General features: G+C 34.8%; 1 protein-coding gene across 1 annotated transcript in view; it reads right to left on the bottom strand.

Moving 5' to 3' along the window:
- Positions 1 to 17778, bottom strand: part of SPAG6 (sperm associated antigen 6) — a 159890-nt gene that overhangs the window by 123438 nt on the left and 18674 nt on the right. The window contains 4 exon segments of the mRNA XM_090267367.1: positions 7160 to 7209; positions 7211 to 7344; positions 11445 to 11530; positions 11533 to 11628. Of these exon segments, the coding sequence (XP_090123493.1) occupies positions 7160 to 7209; positions 7211 to 7344; positions 11445 to 11530; positions 11533 to 11628 (366 nt within the window).

Here is a 17778-nt window from a genome sequence, read left to right as displayed (position 1 = left end):
GAATAAAAGAGTAGGGAAACAGAGGTACAAAGGGAAATGAATAAATACATGTCAATAATAACCTTAAATGTAAATGGATTAAATGCTCCAATTAAAAGACATAGGGTAACGGAATGGATAAGAAAACAGGACCCACATATTTGCTGTCTACAAGAAACACACCTCAAAACAAAAGATTTACATAGACTGAAAGTAAAGGGATATAAAAAAATATTCCAAGCAAATGGACCTGAAAAAAAAACTGGGGTAGCAGTCCTCGTATCAAACAAAACGGATTCCAAAGCAAGGGCAATAAAAAGAGACAAAGAAGGACATTTCATAATACTTAAAGGAACAATCCATCAAGAAGATATAACACTGATAAACATATATGCACCCAACATAGGAGCACCCAAATACATAAAGCAAATACTGGAAGACCACAAGAAGGACATTAACAACAACACACTCATAGTAGGGGACTTCTACACACCATTATCAACAAAAGACAGATCATCGAAGCAAAGAAACACCAAGGATATACAGGCACTGAACAACACACTAAACCACATGGACTTAACTGATATATATCGAACTTTTCACCCCAAAGAAGCAAAATGCACATGGGACATTTTCAAAGATAGAGCACATGATAGGACACAAAACAGGCCTCAACAAATTCAAGAAAATTGAAATCATATCAAGCATCTTTTCAGACCACAATGCCTTGAAACTAGAAATCAACCTCAGGGAAAAAAAATCAAAGACACCCAAACTGATGGAGAATGAATAACATGCTATTAAACAATGAATGGGTTAACAATGACATCAAATAAGAAATCAAGAGATTTCTAGAAACTAATGACAATGAACACACAACAGCCCAAAACCTATGGGACACAGCAAAAGCAGTCCTAAGAGGGAAGTTCATAGCAATACAGGCATATCTGAAAAGGATAGAAGAAGCTCAAATAAAAAATTTAATCCTAACGCTACAAGAACTAGAACAACAGCAACAAACAAAGCCTAGGGCAAAAAGAAGGAAGGAAATCATCAAGATCAGAGCAGAATTAAATGACATAGAGACTAAACAAACAATCCAAAAAATCAACAAAACTAGGAGCTGGTTCTTCAAAAAAATAAATAAAATTGACAAGCCTCTAGCCAGGCTCATCAAGAAAAAAAGAGAGAAGACCCAAATAAACAAAATCAGAAATAAAAGAGGAGAAATCACGACTGATACCACAGAAATACAAATGATTGTAAGAAAGTACTACAAACAACTGTATGGCAAGAAATTTGACAATCTAGAAGAAATGGACAAATTTCTAGAAACATATAACCTTCCAAAACTGAATCAAGAAGAAGTAGAAAGTCTCAACAGACCAATAACAAAGAAGGAAATTGAAACAGTAATCATAAATCTCCCTGCACACAAAAGCCCTGGACCGGATGGCTTCACAGGCGAATTTTACAAAACATTTAGGGAAGAACTAACTCCTACCCTCCTCAAACTATTCCAAAAAATTCAAGAAGAGGGAAAGATCCCAAACTCTTTCTATGAAGCCAGTATTACCCTAATCCCCAAACCAGGTCAAGACACAACAAAGAAAGAAAACTACAGGCCAATATCACTGATGAACATAGATGCTAAAATCCTCAATAAAATATTGGCAAACAGGGTCCAGCAATACATCAAAAAGATCATATACCACGATCAAGTGGGATTCATCCCAGGGATGCAAGGATGGTTTAATATTCACAAATCAATAAATATAATACATCACCTAAACAAAATGAAAGACAAAAATCACATGATCATATCAATAGATGCAGAAAAAGCATTTGATAAAGTACAACACCCATTTATGATGAAAACACTCAGCAAAATGGGAATAGAGGGAGCATACCTTAACATAATTAAGGCTATATATGAGAAACCTGAAGCCAACATCATACTCAATGAACAAAAACTAAAAGCATTCCCCCTGAAATCAAGAACTAGACAAGGCTGTCCACTCTCTCCACTTCTATTCAACATGGTGTTGGAAGTCCTAGCTACAGCAATCAGACAAGAAAGAGAAATAAAAGGCATCCAAATTGGGAAAGAAAAAATAAAACTATTATTATATGCAGATGACATGATAGTATACCTAGAAAATCCTATAAACTCCACTAAAGGACTACTCGATATAATAAGTGAATTTGGAAACATAGCAGGGTACAAAATAAATATACAGAAATCTAAGGCATTTCTGTACACCAACAATAAAATATCAGAGACAGAGACAAAAAAGAAAATACCATTTACTATAACAACAAGAAAAATAAAGTACCTAGGAATAAAGTTAACCAAAGAGATAAAAGACCTATACACTGAAAATTATGCAACATTGAAGAAAGAAATTAAGGAAGATACAAATAAATGGAAGCAAATACCATGTTCTTGGATGGGAAGAATCAACATCATCAAAATGGCCATACTACCCAAAGCAATTTACAAATTCAATGCAATCCCTATTAAAATACCAATGACATATTTCACTGACCTAGAACAAACACTCCAAAAATTCATATGGAACCGAAAAAGACCCCGAATAGCAAAAGCAATCTTGAAACAGAAGAACACAGCAGGAGGAATCATGATACCAGACATCAAACAAAACTACAAAGCCACTGTGATCAAAACAGTCTGGTACTGGCATAAGAGCAGACATATAGATCAGTGGAACAGAATAGAGAGCCCAGAAATAAACCCAGGCCTATATGGTCAACTAATATTTGATAAAGGGGGAAGGAACATCAAATGGAGTGAGAAGAGCCTCTTTAACAAATGGTGCTGGGAGAACTGGACAGGTATGTGCAAAAAAATGAAACCAGACCACCGACTTACACCACACACAAGAATAAACACAAGATGGATCAAAGACTTAAATGTAAGCCGTGACACCATAAAAGTCCTAGAGGAAAACATAGGCAGGAAAATTTCAAATATCCCACGTAACAATAACTTGACGGATACATCTCTTAAGGCAAGAGAAATAAAGGAAAGAATAAACAAATGGAACTAAATCAAACTAAAGAGTTTCTGCTCAGCAAAAGAAAACATCAGCAAGATGAAAAGGAAACCAACCATATGGGAAAACATATTTGCCAATGATATCACTGACAGGGGACTCATCTCCAAAATATATAAAGAGCTTATATGACTCAACATCAGAAAACAAACAACCCAATTAAAAAATGGGCAAAGGACCTGAACAAACACTTCTCTGAAGAGGACATACAGAAGGTCCATAGACACATGAAAAAATGCTCAACATCATTGGCCATCAGAGAGATGCAAATAAAAACCACAATGAGATACCACTTTACACCAGTCAGAATGGCCATCATCAACAAATCAACAAACAACAAATGCTGGCAAGGATGTGGAGAAACGGGAACCATAGTGCACTGTTGGTGGGAATGCAGACTAGTGCAACCACTATGGAAAACAGTATGGAATTACCTCAAAAAACTAAAAATGGAACTGCCTTTTGAACCAGCGATTCCACTGCTAGGATTATACCCAAAAAATCCTAAAACCCTAATTCAAAAAAACCTATGCACCCCTTTGTTCATAGCAGCCTTGTTTACAACAGCTAAGTACTGAAAACAGCCTAAGTGCCCATCTGTAGATGAGTGGATCAAAAAACTGTGGTACATTTACACAATGGAATACTATGTAGCAGAAAGAAAGAACTCCTGCCATTTGCGACAACATGGATGGAACTAGAGAGAATTATGCTTAGTGAAATAAGCCAGGCAAAGAAAGCAAAATACCATATGATATCACCTAATACAGGAAACTAAAGAACAACACAAACAAACAAACTAAATAGGACAAAGAGTAGAATAGTAGTCAATAGGGGGGAGGGGGGAGGGAGAGAAGGAGGATAAGTAAGGGAAGGGTCTAGCCAAGGAATGTGTATAAATGACTCATGGACATGGACAACGGGGAGGGATATGATTGCAGGAGAGGGGGTGGACTGGGTGGGGGGGAGCAATGGGGAAAAAATGGGACAACTGTAATTGAAAAACCAAAAAATAAAAGGAAAAAAAAAAAGAATTAACATCATTGAAATGTCCATACTACCCAAGGCAATCTATAACTTCAATGCAGTTTCTATCAATATTCCAATGACATATTTCACAGAACTAAAACAAATATTTCAAAAATTTATATGGAACTACAAGAGGTCCCTCATAGCAACAGTAATACTGAGAAGAGCAAAGTTGGAGGAATCATACTACGTAATATCAAACTATACTACAAGGCATAGTAATAGAAAAAGCCTGGTGCTTGCATAAAAAACAGACACATAGATCAATGTATCAGAATAGATAGCCCAGAAATAAACCCACATTTTTATAGTCAATAATGTTTGACAGAGGAAGCAAGCACATACAAAATGGATCAAAGACTTAAATATTAGACCAAAAATCATAAAACTCTTACAAGAAAACATAGGCAGCAAAATCTCGGACATTGCTCATAACAATTTTTTATTGGCTATTTCTCTCCAGGCAAGGGAAACAAAAGAAAAAGTAAACAAATGGGATTTCATCAAACCAAAAAGGTTTTGCACAGCAAAGGAAATTATCAACAAAATAAAAAGACAGCCCACAGAATGGGGGAACGTATTCGCCAATACAACTGATAAAGGGTTAATATCCAAAATTTATAAAGTACTTACGACACTTAACATCAAAAACCAAACAACTCAATTAAAAATGGGCAAAGGACCTGAATATACACTTCTCCAAAGAGAACATACAGATGGCCAATAGACATATGAAAAGATGCTCAATGTCACTAATCATCAGAGAAATGCAAATTAAAACCACAATGAGATACCATCTCACACCAGTCAGAATGGCCATCATCAATAAATCAATAAACCACTAGTGCTGGTGAAGATGTGGAGAAAAGGGAACCCTTTTGCTCTGTTGGTAGGAATGCAGACTGGTGCAGCCACTGTGGAAAGCTGTATGGTGATACCTCAAAAAATTAAAAATGGATCTGCCTTTTGACCCAGCAATCCCACTTCTGGGAATATCTCCGAAGGAACCCAAAACACTAATTTTAAAGAACATAAGCACCCCTATGTTCATTGCAATGTTATTTACAATTGCCAAGATATGGAAGCAGCACAAGTGTCCATCAAGAGATGAGTGGATAAAACCACTATGAGACATTTACACAAAGGAATTCAACTTGGCCATAAAAAAAGAAGAAAAATTTATCCCTTGCAACAGTATGGATGGACCTGGAGAACATCATGCTAAGTGAAATAAGCCAGTCAGAGAAAGACAAATACCATATGGTTTCACTCATATGTGGAATCTAATGAACAAACTGAACCAACAAGCAAAACAGAGACAGACTCATAGATGGAGAGCAGATGACAGCTAGTGGGGGAGTAGGGGGTTAGGGAGTTGAGGGATTGAGCAAAAAGGAAAAAGGACTCATGGACATGGACAACAGTGTGGTGATTGCTATGGGGAAGCGGGTATAAGGGGACCAAATCGTAATGGAAAAAAATACAATAAAGATTTAAAAAATAAAAAAGCTAGCCTTCCAAAAAAAAGAAAGAAAGACAATCTGGAAAATGAAGAAAAATATCCTTAATTCTATCACCCTAGTAACACAAACATGTATGTCTTTGTAATTTGTGTTCACATAAAAACTTATTTTATATTATTATAATTGTAATATATAATTTTTTTCTTTTTTACATTATAATCACTTTTCTATGTTACCATGTAGGATTCATAGTTGTCTTTTTAATTTGTTGAATAAGAGTCCATTAAGTAAACTACCATAATTTAACCTATAAATTCCTGCCAAATATTTGGGGTGTTTTCCTATCACAAATAATGCTACAATAACATTTTCATGAATATAGTTTTTCATTTTGAGAATTATTTCCTTAGGATCAATTCCCAAAGCAGGCTTTCTAGAGTAACCATAAACTCTTTTGTGACTTAGATTAGTTTACCAAACAACTTTCCACAAGTTTATACAATTTGTAGTGCCTCCACCAATGGGTGTAAATACTATCATGTCCTCTCTAACAATCAGTATTAATACTAATACCTTTTATTTATAGAATATTTCGCATGTGTCAAGCACTGTTCTAAGTGCTTCACATGTATTATCTCATCATCCTCACAACATATCTCTGAGGGAGCTACTTTGAACATCCTACAACATATCTCTGAAGTAACTCTGAAGTAGTTACCCTGTTTTTTCAGAGGAGAAAGTAAAGGTTCAGAAAGTTTAAAAGCCATATCCAATGTCACATAGCAACTAAGTGGTAGAACTTAGATTCAAGCTCAGGTCCTTCAAATGCCACAGTGCTCTTAACCACTTGGCTCTACTTCTGTTTTACTCTTTTCCCCTCCAAGTAATAAAAGGGGGAAAAATATTTACAATGATGTTTTAATATGCAGTTCTTGATTACTAGCAAAGTAATCATTTTTACATATGTTAAACTGCATAGTCTTGTTGTGTTATTTGTTCTTATTATTTAGCAACTTGTATAAAGGGGTGGGTACAATTTTGCTCCTTGTGTATTTTTTTACTAATCAGGTGTGTCAGCACAACCTTCACACAAGAGGTCCAGGCACTGAGCTGTCAGTTTATAAGCAATGGTGGTCCTTCTTTTTCTCCTCTTTCCTGCCCAATATGGGCTGAGTACAAACATGTCCTCGAACATTATGTCCATATGTTTTTAACATTACTCACTCAAATGATATGGCTCCTGGCTGATTTGGAATACCCTATATTATGAGTAAAAGTGAAGACTCAATGTACCCTGAGGGGTGACAAACTAAAATTATTTTTTAACTGAACCAGTTTGCCAAGGTCTTTCAGAATGAATATGTCATTTGCCCTATTTCCCCACCCCTCTTCTCTTTCCATCCACAAATTTCTCTTCTGCTAACTAAGATAAAGACTAGAATGTATAAATATTTTTATGTATTTGTAATCCAACAACTTGGGCATCAGTCAGAGCTTATCTCCCATAATATATAGAAACATCATTAAAAACTCACCTCTGCTTTACTAAATAAAGCCAGGTTTACATAATAAATATAAACTTTAATAATCCTACTTTAAAATATGCTCCATTAGCTGCATTATGTCTTGCAATACATCCAAGTGTCCATGCTGCAGCCTCTGACGCCAGGATCAAAATCTTCCAAGCATATCACCAGCGTATCCAGTGCCCCACAATCAACTATTGCCTGAGCTAGTTGAGGAGAATGTTTACCAACCACTCCTAACACAAAGGCAGCTACTTCCTTGTAGAAATGCTACAAGGATAAAATAGATAAAATTCAAAGTGAGTTGAACACTTACATAACAAAAAGTTAAAATAGACCAAAACCAATATAAAAATAACATTAATATAATAAAGCTCAACAGCTTCTATATATGAAATAAAAGCATCTTGCAACCTCATTTTGAGTTTTTGGTTCAGTAACCAAACAAAAACAATGTGAATCTTTTTTACATTTCAATTTTTATTCTAAAACATGCATTTATAAATATTTCCTGCAAACTGTATTTCCTTTAAAAAAATCCATAATATAATGAGATTTTTATGTATCTGTATTACACTAAAGGTATTTGTTTGAACCATGTTAACTCTGGATTGTTATCATGCGCTACCAAACCGTCAACTGACAAATTTGTTTCTTTAGTTGCCCTCAGTCTCTAAGTCTGGTGGGCCTTTCATGACCTCAACTAATCTTTCTGGTGTTCTAAGTTATCCTGAAATAACAACCATGTTTTGAGATGCACTTATCAATCATTGAATAAACATAAAGACAAAACATTCATGATACATTTTAAAACTCTTTCTGGCAAATAAACCAGCCATACAATGGGACATGTTACTTATCTCTTTGTAGAAATGCTTTTAGAAAAGTAAATACAAATGACTTGCCATTATGTGAATTTTAAGTAATGCTTTATATTTATATTTTCTATATATAAATTTCTATTAGATTAAGAAATAAAATAAAGCTGAAACATGATTTTCTTCATATAGCTAAGAAAATTAAATGTCTAGGAATTATTTCGCTGTAACTCTCGCTGTGGTTTTATGGTTCACATAATGATACAGTAATGGTCTCCTAACTCTTCTTTTCATTAATAGAACCCAATTAATCCCCTATTTTAGATTCTATTTCTACTTCTTTACAGTGACTACTAAAAAGTGACTGGTTATCATAGCACCTGTTTTGAAAGCATTCTATTTACTTAGGCTAAAATATTAAGATACAAAAAAATGTATAGGAGAGAAAAATAGATCAGGTATATTTTTAACCTATCTCAACGCCTGGTATACATTGATGATATATGAAACAGGCTATTTAGTAATGATGTTTTGATTTTAAATATTTCTCCAGTTTCTTAAATGTAACATGCATTTATTAAAATATTTGTTGTAAAGTCTAATTTTATATGCCAGTAACCAAATTAGCTACTAATTTATTGTTAAAGTTTGAATTTTAAAGTAGCTTTCCACAGATTATTTTCTTATAATTGTGGAAGAATAATGGTGATACATTTCTTATCATCACCTTAAGCTAATTTGACATTTTATGTTGTAAGAATTTTGAAATTCACAATTTATAGGGTATTAATAGTCACTACTAACTCGTCGGCAGCCGTCCGTCTCGAGAGACGATGGTGTAGCTTCTTAAGAGTCTATCTGCACCGCCGAGAATGGCTGTGCAGTCCAACTCGGGAGTGACACGGTATCTGTCTCCTCCCGTGTTGAATCGACATCTTGTGATGACGCTGGAGTGTCCTCTCCAGTGAAGCTGAAGCTACAGAGCCTGGGCAGGGTGATATGGAGGGTCTGCTGTTGCCCATGCCAGTCCGTCTCGAGAGACGATGATGTAGCTTCTTAAGAGTCTATCTGCACCGCCAAGAATGGCTGTGCAGTCTGACTCGGGAGTGACACAGTATCTGTCTCCTCCCGTGTTGAATCGACATCTTGCGATGACGCTGGAGTGTCCTCTCCAGTGAAGCTGAAGCTACAGAGCCTGAGCAGGGTGATATGGAGGGTCTGCTGTTGCCCATGCAGCAGACCCCCCCTCTCTTCGCAGCTGAAGGGTCCAAGGGAAAGACGGAGTCAATACAGCTTGGCTTCAGGTGCGCCGCAGGAGTTGCCAGTGTTGACTACAACGTCAAACCGCCTTAGGGACTCCGGCTCCGGATTTTCTGTCGGGGTTTACTCCCTTAGCCTTTCCCCTGAAGAGGTATGCCGCAAGGCAGCAGAGGTTTTTTGGAGTCAGAGTTTTCCTTCTCTGGTGTGCCCTGACTGGAAGATCGAACCAGCGACACTTAGCTCGCAGGCCGACGCTCAATCCACTGAGCCAAACCAGCCAGGGTACTCACTACTAACTATACTACCAATAATTCTCACTTTCTGATCACATTCCCCCTTTTTCCTAATTTCTGCTTCCCCAAATTCCTCTTTCCTCTTCTATTTCTCACCAAAGGAATTTTGTTTTAAAAAAAGCAAAAGCAAAATCAGAGGACTTTGTACCTCATAAATCTCCTATGAGAAATGAGTGTAAAAACTGGTAGGTAAAGAAAACAGGAGGTTGTGAATAATGCATCACATTCTCACTTTCTCATTACTTTTCTGCCCTAATAATTTTTCATCCCTTTACAACTAATGAACATAATTCACACTTTTAAAAAAACTTCTATTAAAAACATTCTGTCCTCAAAGGATGAAGTTAAGAGACCAGGAGGAAGAAAGTCTAACAATACTTGATGATAGAAGGAATATCTACAAAAAAATAAAATTTCTGTGATTCCTTGGAGAGATAAAACAGTCATTAGTAAATGATATCTAATTGATAAAAATAAGGCAAATTTTTCACTAGTACAATTTGTATTTACTTTTTAAATTCTGATAAAATACACATAACATAAAATTTACCATATTAACCATTTTAAAGTATACAATTCAGTAGCATTTAGTACCTTCACAATGTTGTGCAACCACCTTTCTAGTTACGGAATATTTTTATCACCCCAACAAGAAGCCCCATATCTGTTAAGCAATCACTCCTCATTCCCCTTTCCCACTGCCCTGGGCACCACTAATCTGCTTCTGTCTCTATGGATTTGCATGTTTTGCTTCTGTCTCTATGGATTTGCATATTCTGGATATTTCATATCAATGGAATCATAATACGGAGCCTTTATGAAGACATAAGGCTTCTTTCTCTTAGCATAAGATTTTCAAGGTTCATTCATGTTGTAGCATATATTAGTACCTTTTTATGGCGGATAATATTCCACTGTATGGATATATAACATTTTGTTTATCCAGTCATCTTTTGGCTATTGTGAATAATGCTGCTATGAACATTTGTGTACAAGTTTTGTTTGGATACCCATTTTCAATCTTTTAGAAATATCATAACAAGGGGTAGAATGGCTGGGTGGGTCATATGGTAGTTATATTGAGAAATTGCCAAGCTGTTCCAAACAGCTGCACCATTTTACACACCTACAACAACCTATGAGGGGTCCAATTTCTCCACAGCTTCACTAACATTTTTCTCTTTTTCTTTTTTATTATGGCCATCGTAGTAGGTGATGTGCTATCTCATTATGGTTTTGATTTGCTGTTGAACATCTTTTCATGTTTGTTGGTCATGTGTACATCTTCTTCGGATAAATGTCTATTCAAGGCCTTTGCCCATTTTTAATTGGGTTGTTTGTCCTTCATTTATACAAATAGGAATATTAAAGATATATCAGGAAAGATATATTCCTATGTTATGACAAACTAGCAGAATGGAATGAACAGTCCAAGGCCCTGCCGATAGGAAGGTCCTTAACTACTGTTAGGTACTGTTAGGTGGTGCTGTACAGAAACATAGAGTGAAACTAGATAGAAGGAGAAAAAAATATTGGGCACTCTTGGATGACCCTTAAAAGGCCTGACACGTTTGCATACTTGGTATAAATCCTTCATCAAACCTCCCATTAAACACATTTCCCTTCCTTTTGGATGCTTCTCCTCTTCTTGCTTTAAAGCAATGTCTTACAGTTGCCATTACCCAAATTTCACCTGTGTATAAAGATTTCTGTAAACAATATTTTGTGTGCCTAAGGCTTTATATACCTAAAACTGCTCCTATAATTTTAATACTTCCATACACATAAAAACTGCTTTATGTATAATTCCATTACATTTTTAAATCTGTTTTCTCTTTATATTAACAATAATGGAAAAAATCTGCATATCCTCAAAGTAGAATGCCCTAAAGATATTATGTTCAGTTCAAATAATTGAATGTGTATTAACATCTTAATAATTCTAATGCCTACAAGCTTGCAAATGTACCCAAACTATCAATTTTTTAAAGTAAAAAACATAACTTTTTTTTTTAATTCTTATATTCTGTTCTGCCAACGAATAAACAAGCTGTGGAAAAATGTTGCCCTTTACAACTGCTTCTGGTCATCATTATAATTAGCCAGTCCCCAAAATGCCAAAGTGGCAGTCTGTTGAATCGTTGGAACCACATCCAGAAGAGACCTCAGCAAAGACACTACACCTGATTTAAATTATGAAAGGACAGGCCTGGCCGGATGGCTCAGTTAGTTTGAGCATCATCCTGTGCACCAAAAGGTTGTGGGTTTGATTCCCCATCAGGGCATATACCAGGGTTACTGGTTCATTCCTGGTTGGGATGTTTACAGGAGGCAACCTATGGATGTTTCTCTCTCACACTGATGTTTCTGTCTCTCTTCCTCTCCCTCTAAAGTCAGTGAACATACACTTGGGAAGGAATTTTTAAAAATTATGAAAGGACAGAAATAAACAAAACTTAAAAAGCAAGGGTACAATCTGTATATGCAAATAAGAAAATTAAAAGAAAAAAAATTAGAAAAACCCAAAATTAGTCACTAAAACTTAATAGGATATTTAGAAGCATGTAACTGGCCAAGATACAGAATACTGTAATAGAAACTGTAATTATCAAAGCAGCAGCAGAGTGTGGAAATAAGAACGGCTTTGGAGTTAGATAAGAGTTTAAATCCCTGATCTGGCAAATACTAGCTGTGTGACCTGATAGGGCTGTCATGATGAATGCAAAGAAAGATTGTGAAGCACATAGTATAATGCCTAGCTCATGCATGGTGGGAAAGGGGGTGGAGTCCCCTCACGCCTCTACCCCCTACCTCAGCATTTGCAAATCCTTTCAGGGCTCAGTTCAGATTCTTCCCTCTCAATGAAGTCTTTCTATTGTTGGGGTTTTTTATTTTTCTTCTTTGATTCCAGATATTGGGTCTTTTCTCTGATTACAAATGAACTTAGAATTCATTATAGAAATTTTATCAGAATCTATCTCAGAGCCAGGGAAGTAGGGCCATTTGGCTAGGATGTCATATCCATGAAGGGTTGCGCATCAGATTTCTGTCATTATCTCCAAATAAATAAATTCTTTGATGTAAGAAAGTATATTGTATTATCAAGTCTCATAATATTAATTTTAAGGTTGAATACAAAGTAGGTATATTATTCTCACAACAATAATAAAAGTAGCTTATATTTATGGAGCACTTATCTGCATGCATTTTTGTCTTTTGTACCTTCTGAATTTTATTTTATTTTATTTTATTTTATTTTTATTTTTATTGTTTTTCTATTACAATTGTCCCACTTTTTCCCTCATTGCTACCCCCCACTCAGCTCACCCCTTCTCCCACAGTAGATCCCGACCCCGTTGTCCATGTTCATGGGTTATTTATATTAGTTCCTTTACTAAACCCTCCCCCTACTAACCTCCTTTCCTCCCTCCCCCTTCCTCCTGATAACTGTTACTCTGTTTCTTGTTCAATTTTGTTCATTTGTTTGTGTTGTTCATTAGTCTCCTGTATTAGGTGATATCATATGGTATTTTTCTTTCATTGCCTGGCTTATTTCGCTAAACATAAGTTTCTCTAGTTCCATCCATGTTGTCACAAATGGCAGGAGTTCCTTCTTTCTTTCTGTTGCATAGTATTCCATTGTGTAAATGTACCACAGTTTTTTAATACACTCATCTACAGATGGGCACTTAGGCTGTTGCCAGCACTTGACTATTGTAAACAGCGCTGCTATGAACATAGGGGTGCATAGGTTTTTTTGAATTGGTGTTTCAGGATTCTTAGGGTATAATCCTAGCAATGGAATCGCTGGTTCAAAAGGCAGTTCCATTTTTAGTTGTTTTGAGGAAATTCCGTATTGTTTTCCATAGTGGCTGCACCAGTCTACATTCCCACCAGCAATGCACTAGAGTTCCCTTTTCTCCGCATCCTCGCCAACACTTATTGTTTGTTGATTTGTTGATGATGGCCATTCTGACTGGTGTAAAGTGGTATCTCATTGTGGTTTTAATTTGTATCTCTCTGATGGCTAGTGATGTTGAGCATTCTTTCATACGCCTATGGACTCTCTGTATTTTCTCCTTGGAGAAGTGTTTGTTCAGGTCCTTTCCCCATTTTTAAATTGGGCTTTCTGTCTTCTTTGTGTTGAGATATGTAAGTTCTTTATATATTTTGGAGATCAAGCCCTTATCTGATATATCATTGGCAAATATGTTTTCCCATATGGTTGGTTCCTTTTTCATCTTGCTGATGTTTTCTTTTGTTGAGCAGAAGCTCTTTAGTTTGATGTAGTCCCATTTGTTTATTCTTTCCTTTATTTCCCTTGCCTTAGGAGATTTATCAGTGAAATATTGTTATGTGGGATATCTGAAATTTTCCTGCTTATGTTTTCCTCTAGGATTTTTATGGTGTCACAGCTTACATTTAAGTCTTTGATCCATCTTGAGTTTATTCTGGTGTGTGGCATAAGTTGGTGTTCTAATTTTATTTTTTTGATGTTCCTATTCAGTTCTCCCAGCACCATTTGTTGAAGAGGCTCTTTTCACTCCATAATATGTTCCTTCTCCCTTTGTCAAATATTAGTTAACCATAGAAGCCTGGGTTTATTTCTGGGCTCTCTATTCTGTTTCATTGATCTATATGTCTGTTCTTATGCCAGTACCAGGATGTTTTGATTACGGTGGCCTTGTAATATAGTTTGATGTCAGGTATTGTGATTCCTCCTATTGCGTTCTTCTATCTCAAGACTGCTGTGGCTATTCAGGATCTTTTTTTTGGTTCCACATAAGTTTTTGAAGTATTTGTTCTAGGTCTGTGAAATATGTTGCTGGTATTTTAACAGGGTTTGCATTGAATCTATAAATTGCTTTGGGTAGTATGGACATTTTAATGATGTTGATTCTTCCCATCCATGAGCATAGTATATGCTTCCATTTATTGGTATCTTCCTTAATTTCTTTCTTCAGGGTTATGTAGTTTTCCGAGTACAGGTATTTTACCTCTTTGGTTAAATTTATGCCTAGGTACTTTATTTTTCTTGTTGTTATAGTAAGTGGGAGTTTTTCTCTAGTTTCTGTCTCTGATATTTTATTGCTGGCATACAGAAATGCCTTCGATTTCTGAATATTGACTTTGTACCCTGCTATTTTGCCAAATTCACTTATTAGGTTGAGTAGTTTTTTTCATGGAGTCTATATGGTTTTCTATGTATACTATCATGTCATCTGCAAATAGTGACAGTTTTACTTCTTCTTTTCCAATTTGGATGCCTTTTATTTCTTTTTCTTGTCTGATTGCTGTGGCTAGAACTTCCAATACTATGTTGAATAGCTGTGGAGAGAGTGAACATCCTGTCTTTTTCCTAATCTCAGGGGGAATGCTTTCAGTTTTTGTCCAGTGAGTATGATGTTGGCTTCAGGTTTCTCATATATGGCCTTAATTATGTTGAGGTATGCTCCCCCTATTCCCAGTTTGCTGAGTGTTTTCTTCATAAATGGGTGTTATACTTTACATGCATTGCTTTAAGTATTTGTTTTTCATGTTAATTCACTGACCTCTCATAACAAACCTATGAAGTAGGCCCTATTATTACAGTAGCCCCTCTCTATATCACAGTTCACTTATCGTGGCCTCGCTGTATCATGGGAATTTTTAAAATATTATATTTCATTATTTATCACGAATTTTTCACTGTATCATAGGATTTTGCGGTACTGTATACATATGTTAAAGTTACGTTGGTTTAAGAGTGTAGAATACGTTTAAGAACATAAGTCGTGTTTATAAAAGTGTAGAAAAGGTTAATAAGGGAGTGGGAAAGGTTAATAAGGGACTGGGAATGGTTTATAAAGCCACAGAATATATATAAATACTAAAATAAATGTAAGGTTCCTACTTCGTGGATTTTCACCTATCGCAGGGGGGTCTAGAACATAATACCCGCGATAAGTGAGGGAATACTGCATATCTATTTTACAGATAAGGACACTGAGGCCGAGTAAGATTAAAAAATGTCATACAACTAATAAGTGGTGGAGCAAGGTTAGAATTTTGACCTTATTTATTGATAATTGCTAAGTAAATGGTGGCGCAAAGTTAGAATTCTGATATCAACTTTGCCTTACTAGAAAATATATAAAACAGTCAACTGCTATTTGTGCTTTAATGATGGTGTTTTAATCTAAAGTTACAAGAAAGGTAATAATTTTAAATATAGTGTTTTAGTAAAAGGTTACAAGAAAGAATGATTAAGTTCAAACTGGAAAAAAGTGTTCCTTGACTTTCTAAACTTTATGTAATTTACAGCAAGCTATTCAACTGATGTTATTATATCTTTTCTATAAAAGTATATTCCAGAGATCTATAAAAGCATATTCTTTTATAATGTTATATTCAGAAACACTGGAAATAGAATAAAAGAAAAATCTTTGCAATAACATTTAGGATTAGACTAAAGTAAGATAAATAGTACTACCAAATAACATAAACAGAGAGTAATGATGGGACCTGTGGTTTTTCATGGTTTCCAGTTTCATTTAGTGATGATTTTTCTGTCCAAGTTGGCTTGGTTAGATCATTTTATACAAGACCGCAATTCCACGTTTAAATGCTACAGAAGCTAATTAACTTTGCAGACACAAAGTGCTCCTGCTCATGCGTAGGTCATAGGTCCTGTTAAACAAATCAACATTGCCTATATTATTATCTGTACTATTTTTCTAGAGAAAATTTCTGAAATATCTCAATAAAAAGTTCAAAGCACAGGATAAAGTATTAAAATAACTACCAAGCATTAACATGGGTTCTTTCTAGAAAGTTGGGTTTAAAGCAATTTCTTGATCTCTTCTTTGAAATTTGCTTTATTACCTGATATTTGTTTTTCTTTCAATAGTGGTAAAATACACATAACATAAAAATTACCACTTAAACCATTTTTAGTCTGCAACCTAGTGGTACTAAGCACATTTCCAATGATATGTAATCATCACCACTATCTAGAAACCGTTACACTGTTTTCTACAGAAGCTATTCCATTTTACATTTCCACCAGCAAAATACAAGGATTCAAATGTCTCCACATCCTCACCAACACTTACTTAACATGCTTTCTTTTTCTAAGTAATAGCCATTCTGCTAGGTGTGAAGTGGTTTCTCATTGTGCTTTTGATTTTTATTTTCCTAGTACTAATGATGGTGAATGTCTTTTTATGTGCTTATTAGTCATTTGTACACCTTTATTAAAATGTCTAATTTGGGTCCTTTTCCCATTTTAATTGGGTTATTTGTTGTTGAGTATAACAACATTTTTAATAATAAATATGCACCGTTAGAAAAAGAAATGCTAAATTTGTTAACTTATATTTAAAGCTTTGTAATAAATACATTAATGAGGCCAAAAATATAAAGTATAATTATGCATAGAATAGTTTTAAAAAATCAAAATTTAAAAAATAAAAAAGTCATGATTATGGTTTATGTTATTTTTTCCTCATGATTCTGTTATTTCCTTTTTTTCTCACTTGATAAATTTATGTGCAGGAAGTAGCTTATTGTATTTTGAAATATAATTGGAAAATCAATCCACGTTGGGTTATTAAACCTAGATATTTTAAATTAAAATCTCAAGAACTTTGAACTTTTAAGTTAAGAATTTAATGAATTCATCTATCTAGGTCTATAATACTTAACTTAATTATGTGTTTATTATTAGTTATAGTATTTAGCTAATATACCAAAAGTCTTCAATTTTGGAATATTTCAGTTTGCAATTTTAGCCATAAAATATTTTACCCCCAAAGGTATTTCACTTGTCCAAATACTCAAAGAAATTTTCTATTTTATGTATTTTTATCTCCATTTTTCTATTGCATCTGGCCTAGGAAAAATAATGTCAATAAAATGACACATAATTTCTTTCCATTTTTTAGTGTATTCAATATTCAAATTAGGCTTCTACATGGAAACTTCTGTTCTATCATACATTTCTTATATTTCTTAGTTCAAACAGTAGTAAAATGAGGATTTTGAATTTTTTAAAATCTCTGAATCTATAAAAGTAAAAGCTAAAGTTTCCATTTAAAATATCTTTGGCGAGTGGGGACAGGTAGAAGAGAGTAAACAGGATAAATGAAAACAGGAGATTAGACTTTGGATGGTGAACACACATAAAGATGATGTATTATAGAATTGTACACTGAAACCTATATAACTTTATTAACCAATGTAACCCTAATAAACTCAATAAAAAAATACTTTATTTCTCTTATTAGAGAAAATACTGCCCCTAATTTCTAGCCCTTAAATTGCCTCTTGTGTTTTATAGTCAGTCAGGGACA

This window comes from Furipterus horrens, unplaced genomic scaffold (genome assembly GCF_987537825.1).
Source record: "Furipterus horrens unplaced genomic scaffold, mFurHor1.1.pri manual_scaffold_2, whole genome shotgun sequence".
NCBI classification, from domain to species: domain Eukaryota; kingdom Metazoa; phylum Chordata; class Mammalia; order Chiroptera; family Furipteridae; genus Furipterus; species Furipterus horrens.
This window is presented reverse-complemented; position numbering and strand designations above follow the sequence as displayed.